The 25,192-nt window shown below is 44.1% G+C and overlaps 1 protein-coding gene across 3 annotated transcripts in view; it reads right to left on the bottom strand.

Annotated features, from left to right (window-relative positions):
• The window catches only part of KAT14 (lysine acetyltransferase 14), a 614,848-nt gene extending 590,606 nt beyond the window's left edge, over positions 1 to 24,242 (bottom strand). For all 3 annotated transcript variants that reach the window (XM_086951254.1, XM_086951255.1, XM_086951256.1), the window contains exon 1: positions 23,880 to 24,242. In XM_086951254.1, the coding sequence (XP_086807380.1) occupies positions 23,880 to 24,144 (265 nt within the window). In that variant the 5' untranslated portion in view covers positions 24,145 to 24,242. The remainder of the gene's footprint in view (positions 1 to 23,879) is intronic.
• Between the last annotated feature and the right edge of the window lie 950 nt (positions 24,243 to 25,192).

Below are 25,192 nucleotides of genomic sequence, written 5' to 3'. Positions count from 1 at the left end.
AAAACTGGGGCAAAAAACTCCATAGGAGCGTACCAAGGCTAAGGCAGCCACTGAATAGCCTATAATTACCCCACACTGGGTAAGTGTCAACCCCTGGGAGGGGTGTCCTCTTGGGCAAAGAAACACATTCAGAGGACGGAAAGGTAAAAAAAACAGCCGTCCGACTTCACGGAAAGAGCACTGAGATGGCAGAACCACCGCCTCCACTATCCGGGTGCTACAGAGAGAACCGGGACATGAAACCAACAAGGCAACTTCACCTTTGCAGAATAAAAGAATACTCATAAGGCAAAAAGGGGCATCCCCATCTTTACATTTTTTGACTTAATCCACCAAGAGTCACTGTAGCACTGACATGAAGCGTGAGACAGCAGAATCTGCGTGGCTATCAAAAAGGTCCACGCCATTTAAAGGCAGATCCTTAAGAGCATCCTGAACATTGTCTGGGAAAAGACTATTGCGCAGCCAAGCATGGCGGCGTGAAGCCACAGACCGAGCAAGAACTCGTCCCACAGAGTCAGTGGTATCAAGAAAAGATCGTAGGGAAAATTGCGCCATTCCCCTGCCATCAGGCAGAAGGTGGATTAATTCTACCCCCGGGCCTTCTGGAATTGAAGGCAGAAGAGCCTCAACCAAGTCCCAAAGGGTAGAAGAGGCGCATGCGAACACGCAAGCCGTATTTAAGGCACAATGCCAGCACTGGCAGAGGCAAAAAGCTGGCGACCACAGGCGTCTAACCACCTAGACTCCCTAGTGGGACGCAATAGAGGCAGGGCGGAGGAGGACTGCAAGTCGAAGGCCGCCTGAACAACTAGGCACTGAGCCCTAGGGTGAAGGGACAGTCAGAGCGGATCATTTGGTGCAGGTCGAAAAGCTATAGCCTGATCCACAGGGTCACCCGAGGATGGCCTCGCCCACGTGCCCAGCATGATGTCAAATAAGGATGCCCCAAGGGGCAGCAAAGGCTCCATTTCAACCGGCTCCATATGGAGAAGATCCAACTAAGTATCAGAAGGCAGAGAAACCACAGGGGGCTGAAAACAAAGAAAAGCTGCCGCCCTATGAATAGCCCGTGCGTAGGCAGCACTTGCCTCAGTTGCCATCCGGGGAGGTGACAATAACCCATCTGTAGGGGAGGGTTGGAGACTAACCCGTCCACTAGACAGTAAAAGTGGAAGAGCCGGGTGCTGCTCCGGAGTCCATGCCACACAAGGTACCTGCACCATGGGCCGAACCGGCTGCAGATCAGGGGAGTCCAGAAGAGCGTCAGCGTGTGGCATACGAGGAGGCGTAGACGCCGGCACCGGCGTCGACCGGTGCCCCGTGGGAGTTGCATCAACATCTGAGAAGTCGGTGGAATAACAACCTCCTGGAATAGAGTCGTCGTGGACGTCGGCACCGGCTTCGACCGACGTCGAGCCGGAGCCGTCTGCATGTCGACGACCTCCAAGGGTGGCTCGGGCTGGGCGCCGTCCGACGTTTCCCCCACTGCAACATGTGGGAAACAAAGCGTCGAGCACGGCGACGCCTCCGACGTTGACGCAGGGACCTGCTCAGGGCTATGCGGAGACTGACGGGGTGGGCTAGACGGACGACTGGGAGGACCCACCGGGTCGTGTCCCGTCGGCGTCGAATTAGCTCGGGTACCGAAGTCGATGCACACAGCCGGTGCCGAGGACGAATCCGCCAGCGAACCCTCGACATGAGTGCCTTCAACCTCTATGGGACCGAAGGCGCACCAGGGAGAGGGGGTGACCCAAAGTAAGAGCGGAGGGCTTCAGAATAAGCCTCCATTTGGGATTGTGTCACTCCGGCAGCCAGAAAGGGGGGGGTATGGAGCACGTGACCACCGGACGCCCGTTCCTGGCAGGGAGCGAGAAGAGCAGGCCCCAGCGTCACGGGTAGGGGAGGAAGACCTCCTGGACTTACATTTGTGTTTACCCTCCGAACGACGTCTGCGGGACCGACCTCGGGAGAGGGCTCGATCCCGAGAGGGAGTGCGACGATGGGAAGGTGCTGGACTGGACAGCCGTGCGGCCAGCAATTTCATCCGACGCTCCCGTAAGGACTTTGGTTTCATCCGCTGTCAGTCGTCGTACTCCTTGGAGTCGTGGTGCACCCGGAGACACCACATACAGATGGTATGCTGGTCTGTTACCGACATCCGACGTGCACAGGTCTTACACGCCTTAAAGCTGGAAGGCATCGCACACTGTTCCGGAACGCCGAAGACGTTGAGAAGACCCAAAAAACAGGTCAAGGAACCGCTGGTTTTCCAGGATCCGTGTTGGGACGCTGTAAAGGAGAAAACTGACGTCAGCGCACACCGGGAGGGGCATATATGGCTCCGCTGACATTACGTCCGTGGACGACATCAGGGTGGAGCCGTGCTGGTGCTGCTGCGGAAAGTTTTCCGGATCCAGTCTGACGCCTGGGTATATTCTAAGTTCAGGAATCTGCAGCTAGACGTCTCTATCTGATGGAAGGGAATCCCCATCTTTACATTTTTTTACTTAATCCACCATGGGAAAGACTGCAAAAGAATTAGTGTCTGTTCCCCTCTGTTCGAGTACTTCTTCCACTGATCCTCCACATATTGTTGCAGTTGTCTCATGTGAAGTCTGACGTGGGGGAAATATGAATAAGCAGGAAGCTATTGACCCCAGAAGTGACGATATCTGTCGAGATGAAGGATAATGAGACAGAGTGAGACACTTCAGACGGAGAGATTACCATCCCTCCTTTGTAGGACACACTTTTGCGGATCGGGTATCCAGAATAACACCCAGATAGTGTATCTGTTGGACCGGATATACTATTAATTTGTTTATGAAGACCTAAACGTGAGAACATGTCCAGACATATTTAAAAATGCTTTAGAGTTTTTTCTGAGAATGGACTACTTATTAACCAGTCTTCTAGATAGGGGTAGACAAATTTCTTTTGTTTTCTTGGATCTGCTGCAAATACAGCCATGCACTTCAAAAAGGTCCTGGGAGCTGACTTTAGCCCAAACTGTAAAACTGGGAATTGAAGATTTTGGGTGACTACTACGAATTGTAAAACATTTCAAGGTTTCTTTAAGATTGGTATGTGGAAATAGGCCCCTTGAAGGCGATAGCACACATCCAGTCTCCTTTCGTTGTTTTGTTTGATTAAATAGGAGGTTATTGCCAAGCTAAAATAGACAATGTTGTTGGTTTTCTTTGCAGGTCTGTGATAGGTGATACAATTTCCGGTTTGCAAGAGAAAGAGTTGGACCAACTTAATAGTGGTCAACCTGTGCCTAAATTCTGTAGAACTAAAATCAATTGGTAAGCGCTGAATGTTTATACCGACAGTAGTAGTATGCTTTTATGGAAGTGGATGTGAGAATGTATTGTTGGGGCACTTAATGGATTGGCGTGTTGGTGTCACAAACTGAAAAGGCCTTCTAGGAGTTTTTCCATTAAAGACCATAAGGTAGCTGCATTATGGTGTTTTTTTATTATTGACAGTGCTGTTTTCCCTTTTTTTTATTGAAGTGTTTATAATACTTTTGCATTAATGGGCAAGATGTATTATGATGTTTTGTAACGATAATGCTGTTCTATCTAATGAAGTGTTTATAAGATTATTGCATCAATGTGTTTGTAGTTTTTACTGATTTGTCTTTTCATATACATTTGTTTTATAGATTTTTTATTACCGAGAGCATAATCATATGTAGTCTTGACAAAGAAGGTTCAAATAAATTACTACCTTCGAAACGCGTCGACGCCTGTCCACCACAAACATAACGCTCTCAATTCACACCAAATCCTGGTGAATTTTGACATATTGAGGTGTTTGGGTACAGTCTTTGATAGTGGTTGTGGAACCCAATGACAAAAATCTAATGTCTTTTCTATCTCTCGGAATGTGTTTTTAATGTATATTTTGTGTAACTATTTTGTTAGATATTCCTTTTTGGATGAAATGTTTTTAACCCTGTAGCACTGTTTTAATAAAGTCAGCATATCAGTACATCAATTGTGAGTTTCTGTGCCAACACTCAGACCACTGGTATTCTACAGTGATACCCTTGACTGAATGTGGAAGAATAGTTAGATGAATGGGAGTTGGGTCTGTGATAGAATACGGTGTAATTATTTTTTAGAATCCCCAGAGGACGCTCATTTTAGAATTCTTGTTTGAACCCTAGTCCTTTGGATGTTAAAGGGCCCCTCTCTTTTTCTAAGAAGATTTGGTGTAGTGCCAGCATCCCAAACTTTTCTTTTTGTATACATTTATTGAGATTTCTCGTCTAATTAATATGGGTAGAGGGGTCCTTTCTTCTGATCCAGAAAGTACCAGGTGTAAACTCCTAATCCTTTCTGATAGTCTGGAACCTCCCCCATATCGTTATTCTGCAGCAATGTGTTGAACTTCCTTTGCAACACATCTAGGTGATAGTTTGGTTGGTGGTATTGAAGAAGGAGGGGATCTGAAGCATAGTGAATATCCATTCTGTAAAATATTCAAGACCCATTTGTCTTTAGCTTATTGAAGCCACTCTTGGACATAGTTGCTTTTACTTACTTCAACCAGAGTGGGCAACAGAGAAGGAGAAAATCATTGGTTTGCTGGAGATTTTCCTGTGGACGCAGTTTGTGATTGCAGGAGACCTCCTCTCCTGCTGGAAGATTTCCTGTGGGGTATGGCTGTATTGGTTGTCGCTGCTGTTGATGAAACCAAAGAGGGGTTTGAACCCTTTGAAGGAAGTAGCTCCTGTCATAAGGTGAATATCGCCTTCTGAACTCCTTCCTCTTTTACAGGGCAACTGCTTTCAAAGTGTCCATTTCAGACTTCATCCTTGACATTTCGACAGCCGCATGTGAGCTGAATAATGTTGAGCTGCAGAATGGTAACTTAGCAATATTCCCAAAGAGAGCTGCCGAACTTGCCACCTTCATGATTGTTGTATAAGTTCCGCACATTTTTCCACTCATGGAGTCTATCCTTTTGCCCTCTAAGTGGTGGGCAGTAGAAGTAAGAGCAACTATGTGTGATTTGTTTAGCTACAGCTACAATCACTGAATAAAGCCTAGGATCTTGCCAAAAAAAACTTTAAAAAATAATCCTGATCCGGTAATTTGTACTTCTTTAGAAGTCTGGAAGGAACAGATCTAATCGATGCAGGCATCAGGAATTGCTGCATTGCTGGCTCTAAAAGACCTATGGCCAAAAGTCAGTAGAGGTCTAGAAGAGGTTCTTTGGTGTAAAGTCTCAAAGATCACTGAAGTTGAAGTAGTAGTGGTGGGCTTCGTGATGTTCAATTTCGTAGCCTCTCTAATTATGACATTATTAAAAGTGAAGAGATGTTCTACTAGAGAGACTCTAGCTGGAGGAGTTTCTGATAGGGTTGGAGAGAAATCCCTTGTAGAAGACTGTGCGGTAGTTGAAAGCGAATATTGCCTATGGTGAGATTGCAAACTTGCTGATCTTCTTGAGGGAGAAGAAGAAGTAGACGGTCTTCTAGATCGAGTTTGATGCCTTCTCCTTGGTGATCTCAGTCTTCTTGGAGGAGATGTCTGTCTGAGTAGTGATGGAGCAGAAGAGGATTCTCCTAACAGCCTTAAAGATGAGACAAGTGGAGTGATGGCGCTCTATATTTTGATGTCACAGTTGTTGGTCTTGACCGAAACTGGCTTTGATGTGACGCAGACAATGAAGTGTTTTACAGGAGATGAATTGCCACTGGCAGCGGTGTCTTTGACATTGACGGTGGATGGGTTTGGTCAGTGTTCCCTCCTGTCGGCTACGTGCTTTGGATAGGACCTCATTGTTGCTTCCCATTATTTTGTTTCTTTACCTTTTACACTGTAATGTTTCCCTTGATGTGGGGGATTCCCCTATATGACATATCTGCAATTCTTAAAAATAAAAGATAATAAAAACAACTGGGTGGTTTTCCTTCTACCTGGTATTCGAGCCAAAATGTGTTGAAGGTCTCCCAGTGTATCGTCCTGGCGAAAGGTCTCAACAACATGACTACTGTACATTGTGGAATCATAAGACTAGATGGTAGGGGAAATCAGGAGGCTCTTTTTTTTCCTACATCACGCCACCCAGCAACAAATGTAGCATTTAAAAGACAATAAATAATTTCCTTTTTAGAAATATTTCTGCTATACTTGACCCACAATGGAGGAAAACAAAGATACACTCAGCTTTTCACCTTGGAAGATCACAAGATAAACTGAAGCTTAAATTTATTTGGGGGGGGGGGAGTGTGTGTGTGTGCGTGTGTGGGGGGTGTGGGGGGGGGAGTGGGGGAGTATGTGTGTAGGGGGGTGGGGATGTGTGGGGGTGTGTGGGGGGGTGGGGGTGTGTGTGTGTGTGGGGGGAGTGTTGGGGAGTGTGTGTGTTTGTGTTTAACCATAACTGTTTGTATAGTGCCCAAACCAAACTAAAATTGTTTTGTGGCACTTAAGAACAAGCATTTGCAATGCAATAGGTCTCACATTTGTGAGAGTTTGTAAATGACAATGCCTTTTATTTAACTGTTTTGATAATTAACACATAAATAATAGGCATTGTCATTTACAATGCCAATACCTCAAACTCTAGTACATGCAAGATATATTGCCTTTCAAAGAAGCGGCCACCATTGTCCCGGGCTGCTTGGAAAGTGAAAGAACGCATGGCGCACTGAATGTGAAAGAAAAGCATGCCGCGCCTGCAGTAGGAGAAACTCATTAAATAAAATAGTGCTTAGAGACTACAATAAGAAGTACCATGTAACAACAGAAGTGAACAGGCCTGTCCTCATGGGAGGTTACAAATGAAGACAAGGCGGTACTAAGGAGGCACTAACAAGCCGTTTAACAAATAAGAAGCCAGCCTTTACGAAGGACAATGACACAAGCCAATGACAAATATGGCGGACAGTGGGCAGGGCTTCAAGTCCATACTCCAATACAGCATGCCTCGCAGCGCATGTGCTGTCCATGCTCAACCTAAAAAGTAAACAGTACCCATCTAGTCGTTTTAGAAGTTAAAACTAATCAATGATACTGTCTTAACACAGATTCCATATTCAGCAGAAAACGAGACATGCAACCATCTGCAGCCCATTCTGGCATGCTCTAGCACATGGATTACTGGGCTAGTGTTAGAAAACTGCCAATGATTTCCAAAGCTCATACTGCTACAACCATTACCCAACATAAAAGTGCAAATGCGCCCAGACAAGGAGAAAAGCAGTTTGGACTTTGAAGAATTCTCTCCTCCAACCACATATTATTTAATTACATCAAGATGGAACGTTGTTACTCTCTACAGTCATCTTGACAAGATGTTTAACCCCCAGTTCATACATTTCTGGTCTCTCACTGTGAGACTGGTTAAAGTTATACCCAGGTTACAAATCTCAGTTCATTAAGTGTGTGCTGGCATTCTGTCTTCTCCCTCTTTTGGGCACCAGCCCAACATATGGCAAAACTACACTGCTTAATTCACAAATTACTATAGAACTAAAATTCCACCATTAGTTTATACTATTCGTAATCACTCAAGTTCATATAGCACGATCTTCCCATAAGAAACTTCATAAGCCTTAACACCTGTATTATTAAATCTACTGGCTTAAAAGTACGAATTCATCAGGTTGTCTGAAATTTCATGATTGAAGTTCACAGAGCATGAGAGTTATATTCAGAGTTTCTAGGGAAAAAATGCTTCATTGGCAAACTCTGGACTCCATTAAAATATCTTGGTTCATGCCCTCAGAAGAGCCCAGACGTTTTAAAACATATTTGTATATATATACCTAAGGAACAAGTGCACCTGTAGATACAGTTGGAGCACATACACATTGAAATTTCAAACACAAAACAATTTCAAAAGCTTTATTCGACAGCATTGTCATAAAAGCATTGACACCCTAACCTATACATCAGTAAATACTATTCTAAAATACAATCACATTTTAAAACACACATTAAATTCAAAACGCTGACGAATCAGGACTAAAAGGAATGCATTTAGTGCTAAAAACTCCAGTTCACTAAACCTGATTAATTAAATAGTTAATCTACATGAAATCACAATACATTTCTTCTTACTCCACTGGCTAAAGTGCGAGTGCGAATGATCCATGCCCATCCCAGATATTTTGCTACTGCAATTGCTAAAGGAGGGGAGCTATTTGATCCCAAAATTCTAAGTGCTTCCTGGCACCTACGTGTCCCTAAATTCTGTCACGCTGGTTTTAACCACCTCCTTCTTGGAGAAGCATAAAGAGGGCAGGCAAACAGAAAATGCGAGATGTCCTCAACCAAGTCTTTACAATGGTTGCATACATTAACATTACTAGGCGACCACTTTTGTGTGAAAGCGTTAAGGGGCAAACTACCAGCTCTAAATTGGAAGTACAATTTTCTATCCATAGGTTTTGTAATAAAATCCCAGTATTGTTCACAAAATGGAGCAAATTTGATTTCCAAATACCGGGATGTTAACATGGAATGTGGGTTAGAGGTCAACACAGATTGCAAAGTCATATCCCAATACATTATTTTCACAATCTCCTTTGATGGGAAGGCAGTTGGGTCAGTGTTGGTCCATAGATGGTCTAGGTTGAGTTTTGTTAATAGGTTCCGGATCTCGTTGAGCCATGTTATTGCATGGATTCGGTCCTTCTGGATAATGTCCATGAGGGCGGAGGCATAATGACCTAGCTCCGGCCTTGACATTATTCGCCTCCAGAATAGTAATGGGCGCAGTCGAGCCAGGTCCTCAATCTTTTTTCTCCCCAGGTCATACAACAGGGGGATTGTTGGTGTGCTCTGTGGAACGCCGACCAGACGTCTCAAAAACTTGTTCTCGGCAGTGGACAAAATGCTCAAGTTAGCAAAACCCCACAACTCTGAACCATACAGACAGGCATTTAGCACCTTCATACTATAAATCTCTAACACAGGATGGATAGGTTTGGTTAGTGAAGATTTATGTTTAAGTGCTAGGGCCCCTGCTAGTTGATGGAACTTTAAAACTGCTGAATCAATATGGGACTTCCATTTCATATTGCCCTGTAAGGAGATACCAAGATATGTAAAAGCATCCACCTGTTCTAAGGCGGCCCCATTGAAAGTTATTGCGCCCCTATATGGCTTGGCTGGATTCATGCACATAAACTTAGTCTTTGAAGTGTTTAATTCCAAGCCCCGGATCTGGCAGAAATCCCCGAAAGCATTAATTGCCTTCTGAAGGCCACTAGGAGTTCGTGATACCAGCAACGTGTCATCAGCAAACATTAATACTGGCACACGAACCCCGTCAAGTATTGGGGCATCCGTAGGGGATTTCTTCAGGTAGTCCACTATGCCATTGATATATAATGAGAATAAGGTGGGTGCCAGGACGCATCCCTGTCTAACCCCACACTCTACAGGGAAAGAATCAGTTACCTCACCCTGGGCCCCCCACCTGATCCTAGCGTAATTATTTTCATGCTTGCGGACTAACAATGACAATAATTCGGGGCTGATACCCATTTCCGCGAGGACGCTCCACAATGTTTGTCGCGGGCCTAAGTCAAATGCTGACTTCAAGTCAACAAATACGGCATACAATGGACCATTGATCAAGGTCACGTTTCTCCAGTACAAAGTTAGAAAGTAGAAGACCTGGTCAATAGAACTTGTTAGGGGGCGAAAGCCGGCTTGGTAGGGGGAGAGAACATCCTTTTCATCTATCCATGCTTGTAGTTTGTTTTGTATCAATCGACCCATCAGTTTTTGTGCAGAATCAATTAGACTGATGGGTCTGTAATTGCTTGGGAGTGTCTTATCACCTTTTTTGAAGACTGGGATGATCTCCGCACCCTTCCACGAATTGGGAATGGAAGCTCCATGGGCGATGGAAATTGCTAACCAGACAAAGTATTGGCACTATGAAGCCCGGTCGCTTAAAAATACATCGGCCGGTATTCCGTCCAATCCTGGCGCTCTCCCTCCAGTCACCCCATCCAACGCTATGTTTACATCACCCAGGCTGAACACTTCGCCTTTGAAGAAGACCATTGGGGGAGGTAGATATTGGCCTGTGTCCAGATTACATGCATATTGTGGCTTAAAGAAGTCAGTCCATAGGTTCTAGGCAACGTTGTTTTGTGGACGCTCTGCTACCTCCCCCCCCCTGTCCCATTTTACGATTGCCCAGCTTAGCTGCACATGCTGATTTGAGGTTAAGCCAATGATTTTCGTCCCAGAGCTTTTTCGCTTTGGTTTGTACTTTTCTGTAGACATCCCTGGCCTTCCTCACTCCTTCTCTGTTTCGACTCCTTAGCTCAAGACTAAGTTTCTGACGTGCTCTTCTGCATGTTTGATCATACCACCCCTGATTTGTGGGTGATTTTACCACTTTTTTTTGGCCTACTGGTTTTAGAAAAAAGCCCTGAATTTTGGAAAAAAACTCAGAGTGTGCCTCCTCCATAAATCTGGAGAAGTTGGGTTCGGTACAATGTTCTTTCATAATGTTAATCTCAGAGACAACTAACTTCCTTAGGTCTTCTAACATCTCTGGCTTCTCTATCAGTCTGCCCCACCTTACATGGCGTTGGTTGTTTGTAGAGATAATATCCAAAGTGACTGCGCCCCTTTCCGGGCTTGGAGCTGGCACCCCCTGGTTAAATTGTATGATCAGGCATAGTGGATTATGGTCACTCTCTAATCTAGATGTGATACTCATATCTACCAGCCTGTGCCAAGCCCTCACATCTACCAGGATATAATCAATTCGACTTTTTGCCCTTCCATTATCAAATGTGTGAACACCCCGTCGGTCAGACGGGGTGCGCCCATTAGCTGCTCTTAGGCCCCTTGCTAAGCACAAGCTCTTGATTTGAATTGCTACCTCAGACCATCTCTTGACCAATGGTATGTCCAACTGGGGGATTCCCCATTTATTATCCTCTTCTAAGGACATTTCACCGTCCTCCGAGCCCAAAGGTTCGAAGGTCGTATTCATGTCTCCACAAACCAAGATAGAAAGATAAGATGGAAGGAGCTCAAGATCATTATCAAGTGCTGTTATTACCTCTGAGGTTTTTCCCCCTGCAACTCCCCTAGCGTATATGTTATAAATGGCCATCTCTTGGCCATTGGCCCAGGTCATCTTAATTGATAGTATGTCACTATTATTGAGGGATCTTTCCTGGATATTACAATGCAAAGATTGGCCACCCAGATAATCAATCCCCCTGATGGCCGCCCTTTGGGGTTCTTTTTTGTGGGACATAAAAATTTAGGAAGCCATGCCGATAGACCGGGTTCACTGCCCAGGTTTCCTGAAACATGATTATGTCATGGTGCTCTATGAACTCGCACCATTCTGGGGAGATCATTTTGTTAGAAATTCCAGCAAGGTTCCATGATAGGAGGTTTAGACTTCTGTTATCTAGTATAGCTATATCCTGGCACGACACTACATTTTGCCTACTGGGTGCTAGCCCAAAATTAGATGATAAACTGCGTGTCCTGTAGCTACTGGGATTATTAGAAGTAGGTTCGGGGATGCCCTTGGCACTACATGACTTGGTGTTTGTGAGGCTGGGTGAATTGTAATCAACAACAGCTTCTGTCCCATGAAGTCAATCGCACTCATTGATAGTGCTGAGTATCTATTTTCAAGGGACACACCCCAACTATTTTTTGGACCAATCGTATTTCCCTTTTTTGCCACAGTGTTCCATTTGGTTCTTAGGATGGTAGGATTCGAGAGGTTACCTCGTCTGGCATAGAAGAAATCTAATGTTAAAGGGATGATCTCAGCGGTTCGGCGTTGGGGAGGATATATATTCGACAGAATGTTTGGCAGAACTTCCGGATGTGTAAAGTGCAGCACCACGCAGTCCCCCCTAAATTTTTTATGGCCACCCCCAATCCATTCCACTCTCCTTGCCTTCACTATCTCTTCTGCCAACTGATGCATACCCCCGGGTGAGAATGCCATGTTATGAGATAACCAGTGCAGGGCCTTGCTTATTAGGGAGGGTGTATTTTCTATTTGCCCAGGTTTCAAATGGGGGACATTGGCCAAGACCAGCACTAAGGGGGAGGCCTCCACAATTAGCTCTACTGGGCCCTTCTCTGCCCTGGGATCACCAATCTTTTCCCTTGGGCCTAATCCTGAGGGTACCCCATTGTCTAGATCCTGACTTCCTCCCCCCGAATGACTAGTCATAGTTGGGAGGGAAGTTACATTCTCAGTTGGCCCCGGGCAGGGAACTGTTGGAGTCTTTTTGGTCTCTACTCTAGATACTACTTGATTAGGGATATTTACCACCTCTTCTAATGTCTTCTGTAAGAGCCCCCCTAATCTATGCACCTCCTCTGTAAGATGGTCAATTTTTGCCAGGAGAGGTTTTGTAATGGTCTTAATCTTAGTATCTAGGATATTTACTAATTTCTTGAGCTGGTCTTCATCCAGGAGTATTTTTCTCCCCCTTTCATCTTCTACATCCCTTTTGGGGGTGGGATATCTAGTCTTTTTTTACTTGAGCGTAACCCACCACGCTTGGGTTGGCCCTTGTCCCTCCCTCTAGTGCCTCTAGGTGCTGGGACCGGCACCGGGGGCTCATCCTCGAATAACACTAACTCTTCTTCATGTGTACTCTCTGTGTCAGACTCTGCTAAGGCCACTATTAACTGTGTTAATGGATTATTATCGTGCTGATCCTGCAAGAAAACCTCATTATCTGGCTCGGGTACAGGCATGTTTTCTACCATAGACAATGAAGGGGATAGGCTCAAGCCCAATGAAGATCTTCTATCATTGTTAATTTTGGCAACCACCTGAACTAGATAGTTGTCGAGGGTGTTTACTGCTAGGGTTTTTTTTGACTTCGACATGCTACACAAACGCAGTAGGTAACCTTTTCCCCAAGAGACACACTAGATAATGAACAAAAGCGAAAGTAGAACAATGTGTTGCGCTAGTGTTAGATAGCAGTACTCAAAGGGTTCCACAATAATAACTAATAGAAGGCAACTCACAGCTGGTATTTTGGGCAGAGTTCTTGGCCCAGTCCAGTCTCTACCAGTCTCGGGCTGTCGCAGACTGTCCCGCCCTTGTCCCGGGCTTCTCCCGGGCTACTCCCGCGCGCTCCCGCGTTGCGGGGTACAGCAGTTCCTAATAACGGAAGGAGGTGGTCAGGGGGTGGGGCAAACAGGGAGAGCGTCCAGGTGCAGGTAATAATCACACCGGGAATTCTTGGAAATGGAGTCCCTGTCCTGGCGCTCGCAGCCCTGCTGCTCTACTCCGTGATGATTTCCCCAGCGAGATGGGCGATGCGGGACCCGCGCAGCGGGTACCGCGAGGTTCAGAGGTTCTGAGGAAACAGGAAGGCAGCAGCCAAATGAGACTCTCCACAACGTCCTTCTGCTCGAAAGGTAGGGCTTCTCACAGCAATGCAGGAGCAGGCAAGCACTTTTCACTCGGCGGTCGGGGGGCGGGGCAAACAGGGAGAGCGTCCAGGTGCAGGTAATGATCACACAGGGACTCCTGGGAAATGGAGTCCCTGTCCTGGCGCTCGCAGCCCTGCTGTTCTACTCCGTGATGATTTCCCCAGCGAGATGGGCGATGCGGGACCCGCGCAGCGGGTACCGCGAGGTTCAGAGGTTCTGAGGAAACAGGAAGGCAGCAGCCAAATGAGACTCTCCACAGCGTCCTTCTGCTCGAAAGGTAGGGCTTCTCACAGCAATGCAGGAGCAGGCAAGCACTTTTCACTCGGCGGTCGGGGGGCGGGGCAAACAGGGAGAGCGCCCAGGTGCAGGTAATGATCACACAGGGACTCCTGGGAAATGGAGTTCCGGTCCTGGCGCTCGCAGCCCTGCTGCTCTACTCTGTGATGATTTCCCCAGCGAGATGGGCGATGCGGGACCCGCGCAGCGGGTACCGCGAGGTTCAGAGGTTCTGAGGAAACAGGAAGGCAGCAGCCAAATGAGACTCTCCACAGCGTCCTTCTGCTCGAAAGGTAGGGCTTCTCACAGCAATGCAGGAGCAGGCAAGCACTTTTCACTCGGCAGTCGGGGGGCGGGGCAAACAGGGAGAGCGTCCAGGTGCAGGTAATGATCACACAGGGACTCCTGGGAAATGGAGTCCCTGTCCTGGCGCTCGCAGCCCTGCTGCTCTACTCCGTGATGATTTCCCCAGCGAGATGGGCGATGCGGGACCCACGCAGCGGGTACCGCGAGGTTCAGAGGTTCTGAGGAAACAGGAAGGCAGCAGCCAAATGAGACTCTCCACAGCGTCCTTCTGCTCGAAAGGTAGGGCTTCTCACCACAAAACATAAAATACCTTTTACCCAACAGTGAGGTTACATCTGTTATTCTCTGATATCTGGCATCCAATGATCATGGCCTTAAAATGGGCACAGGGAAAAGAAGTATCATAAAAGGATGCTCAAACATCAAGAAACACCGAGGTAATGTAACTTATACTGAATGAACCCAGACAGTATTGTTTCTCCTTTATGATAGCCAATACAGAACACGCCTCAGTTGGCTTCACTTTATGCTGGCACACAAATGCTAAAATGACATGACCCCCTGCAGATTTCTGTGAGAATCAGATTGATGGCGTCATTGGGGAAGAAGCCTGTGGCCTAAAGGCCCGTTTCATGATTGCCCCTGGTGGCATATCAAAGTTGAGCATGCAGCCCAAAAACCATATTGGCACTCCATTCATTTAACAGGATATATCTTGCCAAATAGGCTTTCTGTAGTAAGGAGGTCCACTCAGGTAGGATGTAGTTCAAGATGTTTTATTGTAGTAAGTTACAGGTTATGTAGAGCAGCCCCACCAGGACCAGCCTGCTTGCTGCTCAGCCCACTCTCAACTGTCACTTCACCTCACAGGCTCCCAACATTCCGAAGCGCATCTTCACTCCAACATTCCATGCAGAACAGAGCACAAACACACTGGCTGAGCAGGTGGTGAAAATGGCATAACATTAACATGGACAGGATACCACACTTTCTCAAACAAGAAGAACAAGCTGAAAGTCACAAGGGCTTCAGACAAACTGTGGACCAACGACTTTTGGCCTCCAACACTCAGGTTCATTTTTAGTCAAATTAAAGATCCACCTGGGTTTTCTCCAGATTTAAGGCAAGACTATTGGCCACAGCACAGGCTCCTAAATGGTAAATTACCACCACTAGCCAAATCCTGCATCACAGACTAACATGTTCGGAGGGTATGTATTTAGCACCAAGCCAGGTGGAAATATGTCACTCCCCAACCTCAGTAGCAACATTGCTTATGTATATGTGAAAGAGTACGGGCCAGGCACTCATCCTAGTTCAACTCCATAGTTGGTATTTATAGGCTCTGAAACTATGCCATTCCTAGGGAGTCTGATGTGCAATCAAATGTAAAGATAACTCTTGCTAACAATAACATATTAGCCAATTTGAGGGACTGCAACCCAACATTTTAATTCAGTTTTGGTTCTATCCACCTTATTAAAGCTTTTAATTAAAACGGAGTGAGAAGAGTTTGACAGCTACACAGTATGAAGAATCATGCTGCATTCACAGAGCCATTATCCAATGTATAATATCCCTCTCTGTTATGTTAAATATATTTTATACAGCGCACGTACACCAAACGGTTTCATGGCGAGAGCAAGAGAGGAGCTGCCACAGCGGAGCAGTTGGCTTACTGATACGCCCGAGTAAAAATAAAGGTTTTAAGCATTTTCCTGAACTGTGCATAAGGGGCTTTCAGCCTCACTTCTGCAGGGAGCTAGTTCCAAAACAGCAGAGCCAAGACCGCGAATCAGAGCCCCCGTGTTTTTTACGTTTAAATGAGGGAATGGTCAGAAAATTCAAGTTGGAGCGCAGTTCTCGAGAGGGCGTACAGCGCTGAATCCTGGAGGAGATAAAGGTAGGGCCGTTCCCAGTTAGGGCTTTGAAGGTGGTACAACCCAGCTTAAAGGCACAGCGTTTAGCCACTGGAAGCCAATGAAGCTTCTCCATCAGGGGTTTAATGTGGTGTTGTCTGGGCTAGCGAGCGATTAGTCTAGCCGCATGGTTTTGCACCAGCTGCAAAGGTTTTAATTGATATGCGGGGATGCCTGCATAAAATGAGTTGGCGTAATCAAGAAGCGACATTACCAGGGCAAGGATAACCAAAGTTAAGGCCTCAGTGGTTAAAAATCTGCTGATCTTCCGGATTCTTCCAAGATGGAAAAGCACGGAGAGACCACTGGGCCTTCATGGACAGATCAGTGCTGATCACTATCCCTAGACTCTTGACAGAGGTTGCTGGTAGTGGGGGACTACCCAGCATAGGAGGCCAGAAATTAGCGTTCCATGGATTTGCTGGTCTACCTGTGAGAATGAGCTCATTTTTATCTGGGTTTAATTTCAGTTGGTTGTCATTCATCCAGATACTAATAAAACTCAACGTAGACTGGAAAGTGAGCGCTGAGGAGGCGGAGGGATTGATGTCAAATACCAGCTGAAGGTCGTCGGCATAGTTAAAAGTGACTACCTTTCTCTTGCGCAGAGACCAGATCTGGGGAAGTAGGTATAAGTTAAACAAAAGGGGCGAGAGGGAAGACCCTGGGGGACCCCACACGTTAGTTTCATTTTCTGGGAGGAGGCGAAATTAGCAAGGAGAACAGCTTGGAAACGATTGCTGAGAAAGGAGGAAATCCACCTTAACGCCAGGCCCTGTATCCTGGCATTGGTGACACGGTCAATCAGAATATCGTGATCGGCTGTGTCAAAAGCAGCTGACAGATCTAGGAGTATCAGGGCCTGGGTGAGGCCTTTGTCCATCCCCCCTCTGAGTTCGTACATAACTGCAAGGAAGTCTGACTCTGCTGAGTGCGCTGGCCCTAAAACCCACCTGGTGAGAGTCCAGGAAGTGAAATTGTTCAATAAAGGAACTCAGGCAGTTTGCCACATGAGCTTCTAGGATATACTTTGCGGTGGTGACTCGCACACCATTTAAACACGTTCATCTTAGTTAATTCACTTATGGAGCTATCCTGGTGAGCGCTTCATCCTTAAAGCGCCGAGCATATTAATCAAAACTGAATACTGATAAGTAAAGTACTATCAGTACCAGGATGCATCACGTTGTACAGGTTGGTAACCTTGCTCATAAACCAATTAATCCACAGTCCACTTTTTGTTCCATATTTAAAACAGTTTATTGTTCGTTTGTAGATATATTCAAACCAAGGTGATTTCAATTTTCAAATGCATGTATAATGCCCAATCGCCTTTGAATACAGCATGTAAAATCCCTTGCTCCATGAAATGTGATAGTATTTAACCCAATGCATTTCAAGCCATTCAGGCCCTTCGTCAGGGGTTCAAATCTGTTCTCTAATAACATACTGGAGTGGTTTCATAAATTATGCCCGCTATACTTCTAGCTAGACTGTTATCGAAAAGCTAGAAGTATAGAGGGCATAATTTATGAAACCACTCCAGTATGTTATGTAGACAACATTTTTTGCACTTAGAGGGAAAACGCTGGTTATGGTGAGGTATAACAGGGTATGCAATGGGCGATTGAAAACTGTGTGACAAGTTACATTGACATGTGTACATAAGTTCATAACGTAAATGGTAATATATTTGATTTCAACTTTACAGATTTGAACCCCTGACGAAGGGCCTGAACGGCTTGAAATGCATTGGGTTAAATACTATCACATTTCATGGAGCAAGGGATTTTACATGCTGTATTCAAAGGCGATTGGGCATTATACATGCATTTGAAAATTGAAATCACCTTGGTTTGAATATATCTACAAACGAACAATAAACTGTTTTAAATATGGAACAAAAAGTGGACTGTGGATTAATTGGTTTATGAGCAAGGTTACCAACCTGTACAACGTGATGCATCCTGGTACTGATAGTACTTTACTTATCAGTATTCCGTTTTGACTTCTAGGATATACCCCAGGTAGGGCAGCAGGGAGATGGGCTGATAGTTAATGAGCACCAAGGGTTCTGAGTTGGGTTTCTTCAGAACATGGATGATCTCCACATTTTTTAAAAGTGTTGGGGACAATACCAAGTTTGAGAGAATTATTGAGAAATGAAAGGGGGGGTCAGGGGAGGTGAAGAAGGTCTCTAGTAGAATATGAGGTGGGCAACCATCAGTGGGGGAACCAGTACTAACTTTTTTTAGTAGACCGAAGAAGTATTATATTAGCTTAGTGTACTCATGACATTACAGTATGGCATGCGTGTGAGTCTTGCGATTGCTTTTACAAATTCCCTTTGACTCTTCAGTGAGCAATCTTGATTTTAGAAAATTTGACTACACTTTAGCCTGAAAACGTTGGTGTGGGCATTCTCTAACACAGTTTTTATAATAGATCCCACTGTTGACTGTTAACTCCATATGGTACTGATCCAGCCACCTAACACAGAACACTACAAACAGAGATGTGGAAACATCCAAGATTCTGCCCATGGTGGGGCCACTCATGTGCAGCTAGATGCTTGGAACAAATCAGCTTACATGGACCACTTATCCAGGTGGTATCTGTTAGCTATTTGCAATCATAAGTTTTTCTGAACAGTTTTAGTAATATTAGCCGTACGAAAATGTGTAACAAAAAGGGGCAACAGGTTCAGGGCAATACACAGGACATTAATATTTGAAAAGACACAGGGATATACTTCCTAAACTGATATGGGACAAATATACAGACTTACAAGGTGGATTCAGTGAGGAAGCGACAATTTTAACTGTACTCAGTTCACATACAGGTATGGTTTCAAATGGCACTTTTCAAAATTAACTGAAGTCAGTGACGCAAAAGAGAAGAAAAAAAAATCGAACTGCTCTTCATTGATGCACATGCCTTTCTTAAGACCCATAACATAGATCTTTACGAATTGCTGCGAAATATTACGACCTTATTTTTAACTAAAATTATGAAACCAATTTAGTTGCAGGTTCACCAAGCTATAAAATTAAAGGTCCACCATGCCGCTGTTCCTACTATAATTAGGAGACAACATATGAACACAAGGCAACAATGCTACACTCCGTACAACACAAAATGCACTCAGGAAAACTTAAATACATTTAACCCTCCGAACATGCGGAGGTTGTGCTTGGCTGGTTTTTGTCCTTGTACATAAAACCTCTACTTAAATAAAAAGTATGTTATCGAACTACACAATAACATATTTCAACGAAAGAAGCTTCTAGAAATCAGCATTAAGGTGAAAACAAATAGAGATGGTGTGACGGTTTTTAGTCGACGCACTTGTGAGAGGGCTGACTTTGTTAAGATTCTAAAGGTTCAATCACACCCTCCTCCAGGATCCGAAGTTTACACATAACGAGCAGGGTGATTAACCAGTCATTAACAGTAGCGAGAGGGTAGGAAAATGCAGCAAACTAGGAACCACATCCACCTAGCACAAGCTATTCTTCAGTCGAGAGAAAAAATGGGGAGAGGTGCCAAAAAGACGGATAGGGGAAAAAAACAATTTTGACTGAGCAACCCTCACGTTCAGCTAACCCAGAGAAGCCATGTGAAATCATGCATAAGATTGAAAGTAAGAACGGCAATATTTATTACAAGCATTTGCAATGCAATAGGACACGCATTTACGCGAGACCTATTGCTTAGCAAATGGTAGGCATCACGACAACGAGAGGGGGGCAGCACGAACAACGGGAGTGCGAAGGCACGGTAGGCATCACAACAACAGGAGGAATGGCGGGGGAGGTTTTTTTTTGAAGGCACGAACAACGGGAGGGCGTGAGACACGCACACAGGAGGGTGGAGAAGGCATGGACAATGGGAGGGGGAAGGCACGGACAACTGGAGGGGGAAGAGGGCATGAACAATGTGAGAGAGGGCGGGCTAAAAAAGGCACGAGAGCACGTTGTGCCTGCAATAGAACACCCGCCATTGTCAATAAAGTAAATAGTGCTCACCCACTAGCTAAAGCATGCCGTGTTAGGAGTGAAGTAAAAGGTCCAAGCCTTATGGGCGGTAACAAATGGAGAGAGGGCGGCACTAAGGCGGGACTAACAAGTCTCATAATGACTCACAAGCCAGCGTTTACCAAGGACATTGACACAAGCCAATAACAAATATGGGAGGAGAGTGTGTGAGGCTTCCACAGCATACTCGACTACTACATGCCTCGTGCGCTGCCACTAGGCTCGACCTAAAAAGTGTTTATCTAACTTTTTTTAAAAACACAAATCCCGTGCTTTACACTAATACTGTCTGCCGCGCATTTAGGTGGCTCGTTGTGAGTTTTCTCCAATTGCATCCAGAAATATCACTCAAAAACAAACATGTCTAAAACAAGTCAGACCTATTGCTTTGTGAGTGCTTGTTAGCAGTTTGATATAAATAAGTAGCAATGAATTTGCTGTAAATAATTACAGTTGGTAATTACTAATGTTACATATGTGATCATCACTATGTGCACACTTGGAAGAGGCCAAGGCTTGGATGCGTATGTAATCTGTACACCATTAGAGCCCACTGATTCACACTGCCTTCATCCTCACCTCTGGAGCTCTCCATCATGCCCAACTATGAGCAACACTGCACAACCAGAACGCAGCCAGACATCTAAATGTGACTCAGCTCACATGTACCATACATGTATTGAATACGCATTATCTCAGCCTTTTAGTCGAGGCAGCTTAGCTTTGCAAATACTTAAATTATAATTAGAATGCAAATTTGTAATAAAGCAAAATGAGTTTACAAGTGTTAACAATTTCAAAGTCTTAATTTAAGCAAAATATGCAATGTATATATATTAACATATTGTCCAAACCACTGGTAAAGCTAATAGGCCCTGGACACAAGACCTATTGCTTTTCAATGCTTATTTATTTATAGCCTCTCCTTATCAATATGGGGCAGAGAATTGTATCCAGCAAGCTCTAGGATTCTGAAAAAATGCAATTTTGAGTGCAATAGCCTGCTACTTTAGGATAAGTACATAATCTAAATGAATTTCTGGGGTTTGCCCCTTTTGTAATAAATGGGACATTCAGAACACTCACTTTTTAGGTCTCACCTAGGCAGCGCTTGCGCCATCTCTTTAAGACATGCTGTACTCCGGTCCGTCCATCTTTTAAAATTGGCTCCAGTCACTGTCTTTTATAAATGGTGGCTTTTCATAGGTCAATAGGCTTAGTAGTCCCTCTTTAGAACCGCCTTTTTCTCTTCCTGCAAACCCCCATGAGGACACTCCCTGTTCTATGTGTTGTTACTCGGTACGTTTTAATTACAGTCTCAGAGCACTATTTTCTTAGATAACTTTGTCCTACCTGCTGTTGCAGTCAGGACACTCTCCCTCACAATTTTTTTTTTTTAATTTTATTTATTTATCCATGTGGCATTCCTCGGTTTGAATAATGGCGGCTGCACCTTTCTTTTGGTAAGTTGCTATCTGAAGCAGCCACGCGCCTTTTTTTCTCTTTATTTACTTTGGTTACATTGGCGGCATCTTCGCTTTAGCTTTAAACATCTTAAGCTAAAGTGCGGGGTCCGCGATTGCTTCAAAATTAAAGAAATGGACAATAAAAATTGTTTCTATTTCTTTACTGTTGAACCAACTACGGTATCCATGCTTTGGCTTAAGATGTTTACAGCTAAAGTGTGACTGCCGCTATTGATTCACAACGTAATTGCTCTCGCTTTACTAAAACTTTGAGCTATTAGGGTTGCATTATTATTAGCAAGACAATTGCTAAAACTTTCAGCAAGTCGAGACCTATTGCATTGCAAATGTTTGTTAACTTATGCCGGAAATGCATCTATATTCACAATGACATGACTGATGTCTCACGGGTTAACAAAGATAATGAGATTTTAATGAGTCTATTTGGGGAGTGGTGGGGGGGGGAGCGCATCACTGGATTGTATAAGGCACAGGTAGCTGTGAAACTGGGAGCATTGAACAAGAAAAATGTTGGAGGCCTCTCTAGTATGTTCGAAGAGATGATGCCTTATAGAGCACAAATTGAGCTGTTGGTCTGACTGTCCTCTGGAACACCAGATTTAAATTAATAAAACATTAATGCGAACATAATAGTAATGATTTGCGACTTATCGGAAGCCATCATAAATGCAGAGGGTGGTAGACATGTTCATACACATGAGGTAGTTATGAGCGGAGTAAAGCTCCTTTAAAAGGAGTCTTGAACCAGTTGCTGGAAGCATCAGAGTAACTGTTTACAGTAGTTGGTACCAATATTGCTGCTGGGATTTTGCTCTAAAAACATTTGTAATGGGAGTAAGCAGTTTAAGGGCAGGCAGCAGAAGGGCGAGACTGAGTGAAATATTTGAGATACGGTATTCGATAATACGCTTTAATTTGCTTAGACGGGTTAATGTCTTGAAATATGAGGCTGATCTTCATTTGTGATACTGACTTCTTTGAATATGATACTAGTCCTCGAAGTCACGCTATTTCACAATTGATAGAGCCTTAGCTTGCTAGACATGTCATTAACTCACTGATTTGATTTGTAATGAAGGTTGAGCTCTACCTGCTGATCCAGGTGATTTATTCATTATTGTTGTTGCTTTTGTATCTGAAAGTATTCTCCCAGTACTACCTGTTGTGGTTTTCAGCGGGCTGTATATTATGATGCTGAAAATCAATCAAGAAAAAATAATACTGCAGACACTTTTAACTGCTTTTCTTGCTTTTCTGTTTTTATGCTGTTATGTTATCGATGTACCAAAAGACAGGTGAGTGTTTTGTTTTTAAAAGAAAAACTTGTAATTATATCGAGAACAACCCAAAAAGATGTTACAAAACTATAGCAGAATGTGGCTAGAGACCCGTATGAGGAAACCAGAAGCAGGCTAATGTCATTTAGTCACGTGGGATGCACTAGAAACTTTCTAGAGGAAACTTTCCAGATTGAACCAGGTCACAGATGTAGGATAAGACGTTATAAGAACTTGCAGCGATGTTTTCAATACCACTTTCATTTTAGCCTACAATTAAATAGGAGTAGCCACCAGCCCAGTTACAATAGAGAAAATATAATCTTATAGATATAATCTTATTGTGGCATATCAGTGCAACCGGTTCTCCTTAAATAGGATCCCAAATAGTAAGTCTCTAACAGCATTAGAGTTCCTAAGAACATTTTACTTACTAATACCAAGGAACTGGCATTTTGGAGTCCAAAAGTAGCTTGTCCGCATTTATTAATTTGTTTTTTTGTGACAAAGTATTAGGAAATAGACATACTTTCATGACTTTTAGTCATCACGATGTCTAACGGTTTTCCAATGGTAATATAATGAACACTGACTTTGTTTCTCATGCTATCACTAGACATTGTTGTTTCAATACTTTTCTACATTTGGCTCCGATCTCGTTACCTAAATCTTTTTTTAAATGTTTAATCAGCTCCTTTCATTGACCGGTGGTGTATTTGCTAGGGAGTGACATTTGTGCGCTCTTTATCTAGAAATACTAAGCAAAAGCATTCCCTTTCAGTAAATTGTAACATTTTAACACATTCATTCTTCAGGTTCCAAAGTTGGACAACCAATTGCAACGTTGGTTGTCCAACTTTGCTTAACAGTCTTATCTGGCCACTGAATGAGCATGGCTGAGGGGTTTCAACCTGCAACAGATGCTGTTACCAAGCAAAGTCTTATAGAAAACTAAAGTACTGAGCTGAAAATATTTCCTCCAGGTCGGTTATATGACTGTAAGGTTTAAAACGGATATGGCTAATTAAATAAATAACATTACAGACACTGGCATTGAATGGAAAGCAAAAAAGCAACAAAGGTTGGTTCGAAATGCTGAGAAATAATTTCTAGATATAGTACAAAACTAAAACCAAAAAAATCATACTTGCAAGAATCCATTGTTGGCACTTGTCGCAGTAATAAGATATCTCATCCATCCAAGAAGAGTCTCCATCATCCCCCAGGTCACTGTTCAACGAGTCCCCACTCATATCATGCGAAAGGTCCACCGATGCCTGGTCCTCTGATTCAACAAGTAGCAGGGTCTCACCCTCCACTTCTCCCTCCTCCAGCCCTTCGGAGGCAGAGGTGCGGGTCGCCTCGTCGTCCAAATGATGACTCATATTTTCACCCAAAGGGCAACTATCCATCCCACTTCATCAGAAAGAGAACGTCTGGTCTAGATTTCTATTTTTTTTGCCATATTGGAGTTCACAAAAATGTAAAAGTATTTAAGAGACCACTGAAAAATTAAAAAGATTTAAGTTGAGGGTGGCCGTAAACGTAAAAGGTTTTTGCTAACTTAACCTACTCCTTCCAACTTTTGTTACTGTTGCAAAATGAGAAATGAACTGTTGGGAAATACCACAGTGCTTTTGTTGTAAAATTAAGACTTAGGACCCCTTAGTCATCATCTTTTCTCTTTCCACCTCCAGTTGTCTGGTCAATGCGATTTGATCTTGGAGAAGCCGGAGGTTCTCTTCTTTTCTATGTTGTCGTTCGAGGTCTCTCAATACTCCTTCTCGAAGCCGCTAAAAGAAAAGAGACTACAATAATGAAGCAGTCCAAATTAGCACAGCATAGCATTAAGCAACAGTATTCATTGAGCTGACTAGAATTTGAAGAAACTATGGCATTTGCAGGTTTTCAGGGCACCCAACGTACAGTTGAGGAGAACAAACACAACTTTTTAAAAACCCAACATACAAATTTAGTATTCTCATTCGAACGAAAGAAGCTGCCCCCTGATTATCGGCACTAGGCAGGTCACTGCATTTCTTACTAAAACAGATACGTAACAAATTAATTTTAATTCTTTTGTTCACCTGTAGAAAACACATTCTTGAATGACTGATGACAATTCTTATAAAATGTGGTCCTGTGGCCCAACCATTGACTATATGATGTCTGAAGATATCCACAAAAAAGCAAGTATTGGCAAAGCCAACAAGTCTAACTTATGTGATGGATGTTATCTTTGCCAATGTCTTTTAGCCATGCTGTACAGCATCATGGCAAAATGCTAGTGGTGTGGTGTAAAGGAAAATGCCATAGCTTAAAGTGGAGTGGAGTTGCATGTAGTTGAGTAGTGGAGTGGCGAAGAGTATAGCTGGGCAGAGTAGAGTGGAGTAGCGAAGAGTAAAGCGGCATACAGAGGAGTGGACTGGCAACGAGTGGAGTAGTGTGGAGTGGATTGGC

The sequence above is a fragment of the Lissotriton vulgaris genome, unplaced genomic scaffold, assembly GCF_964263255.1.
Source record: "Lissotriton vulgaris unplaced genomic scaffold, aLisVul1.2 SCAFFOLD_1162, whole genome shotgun sequence".
NCBI classification, from domain to species: domain Eukaryota; kingdom Metazoa; phylum Chordata; class Amphibia; order Caudata; family Salamandridae; genus Lissotriton; species Lissotriton vulgaris.
Note: the sequence above shows the minus strand (reverse complement) of the source record. Positions and strands in the feature narration are given on the sequence as shown.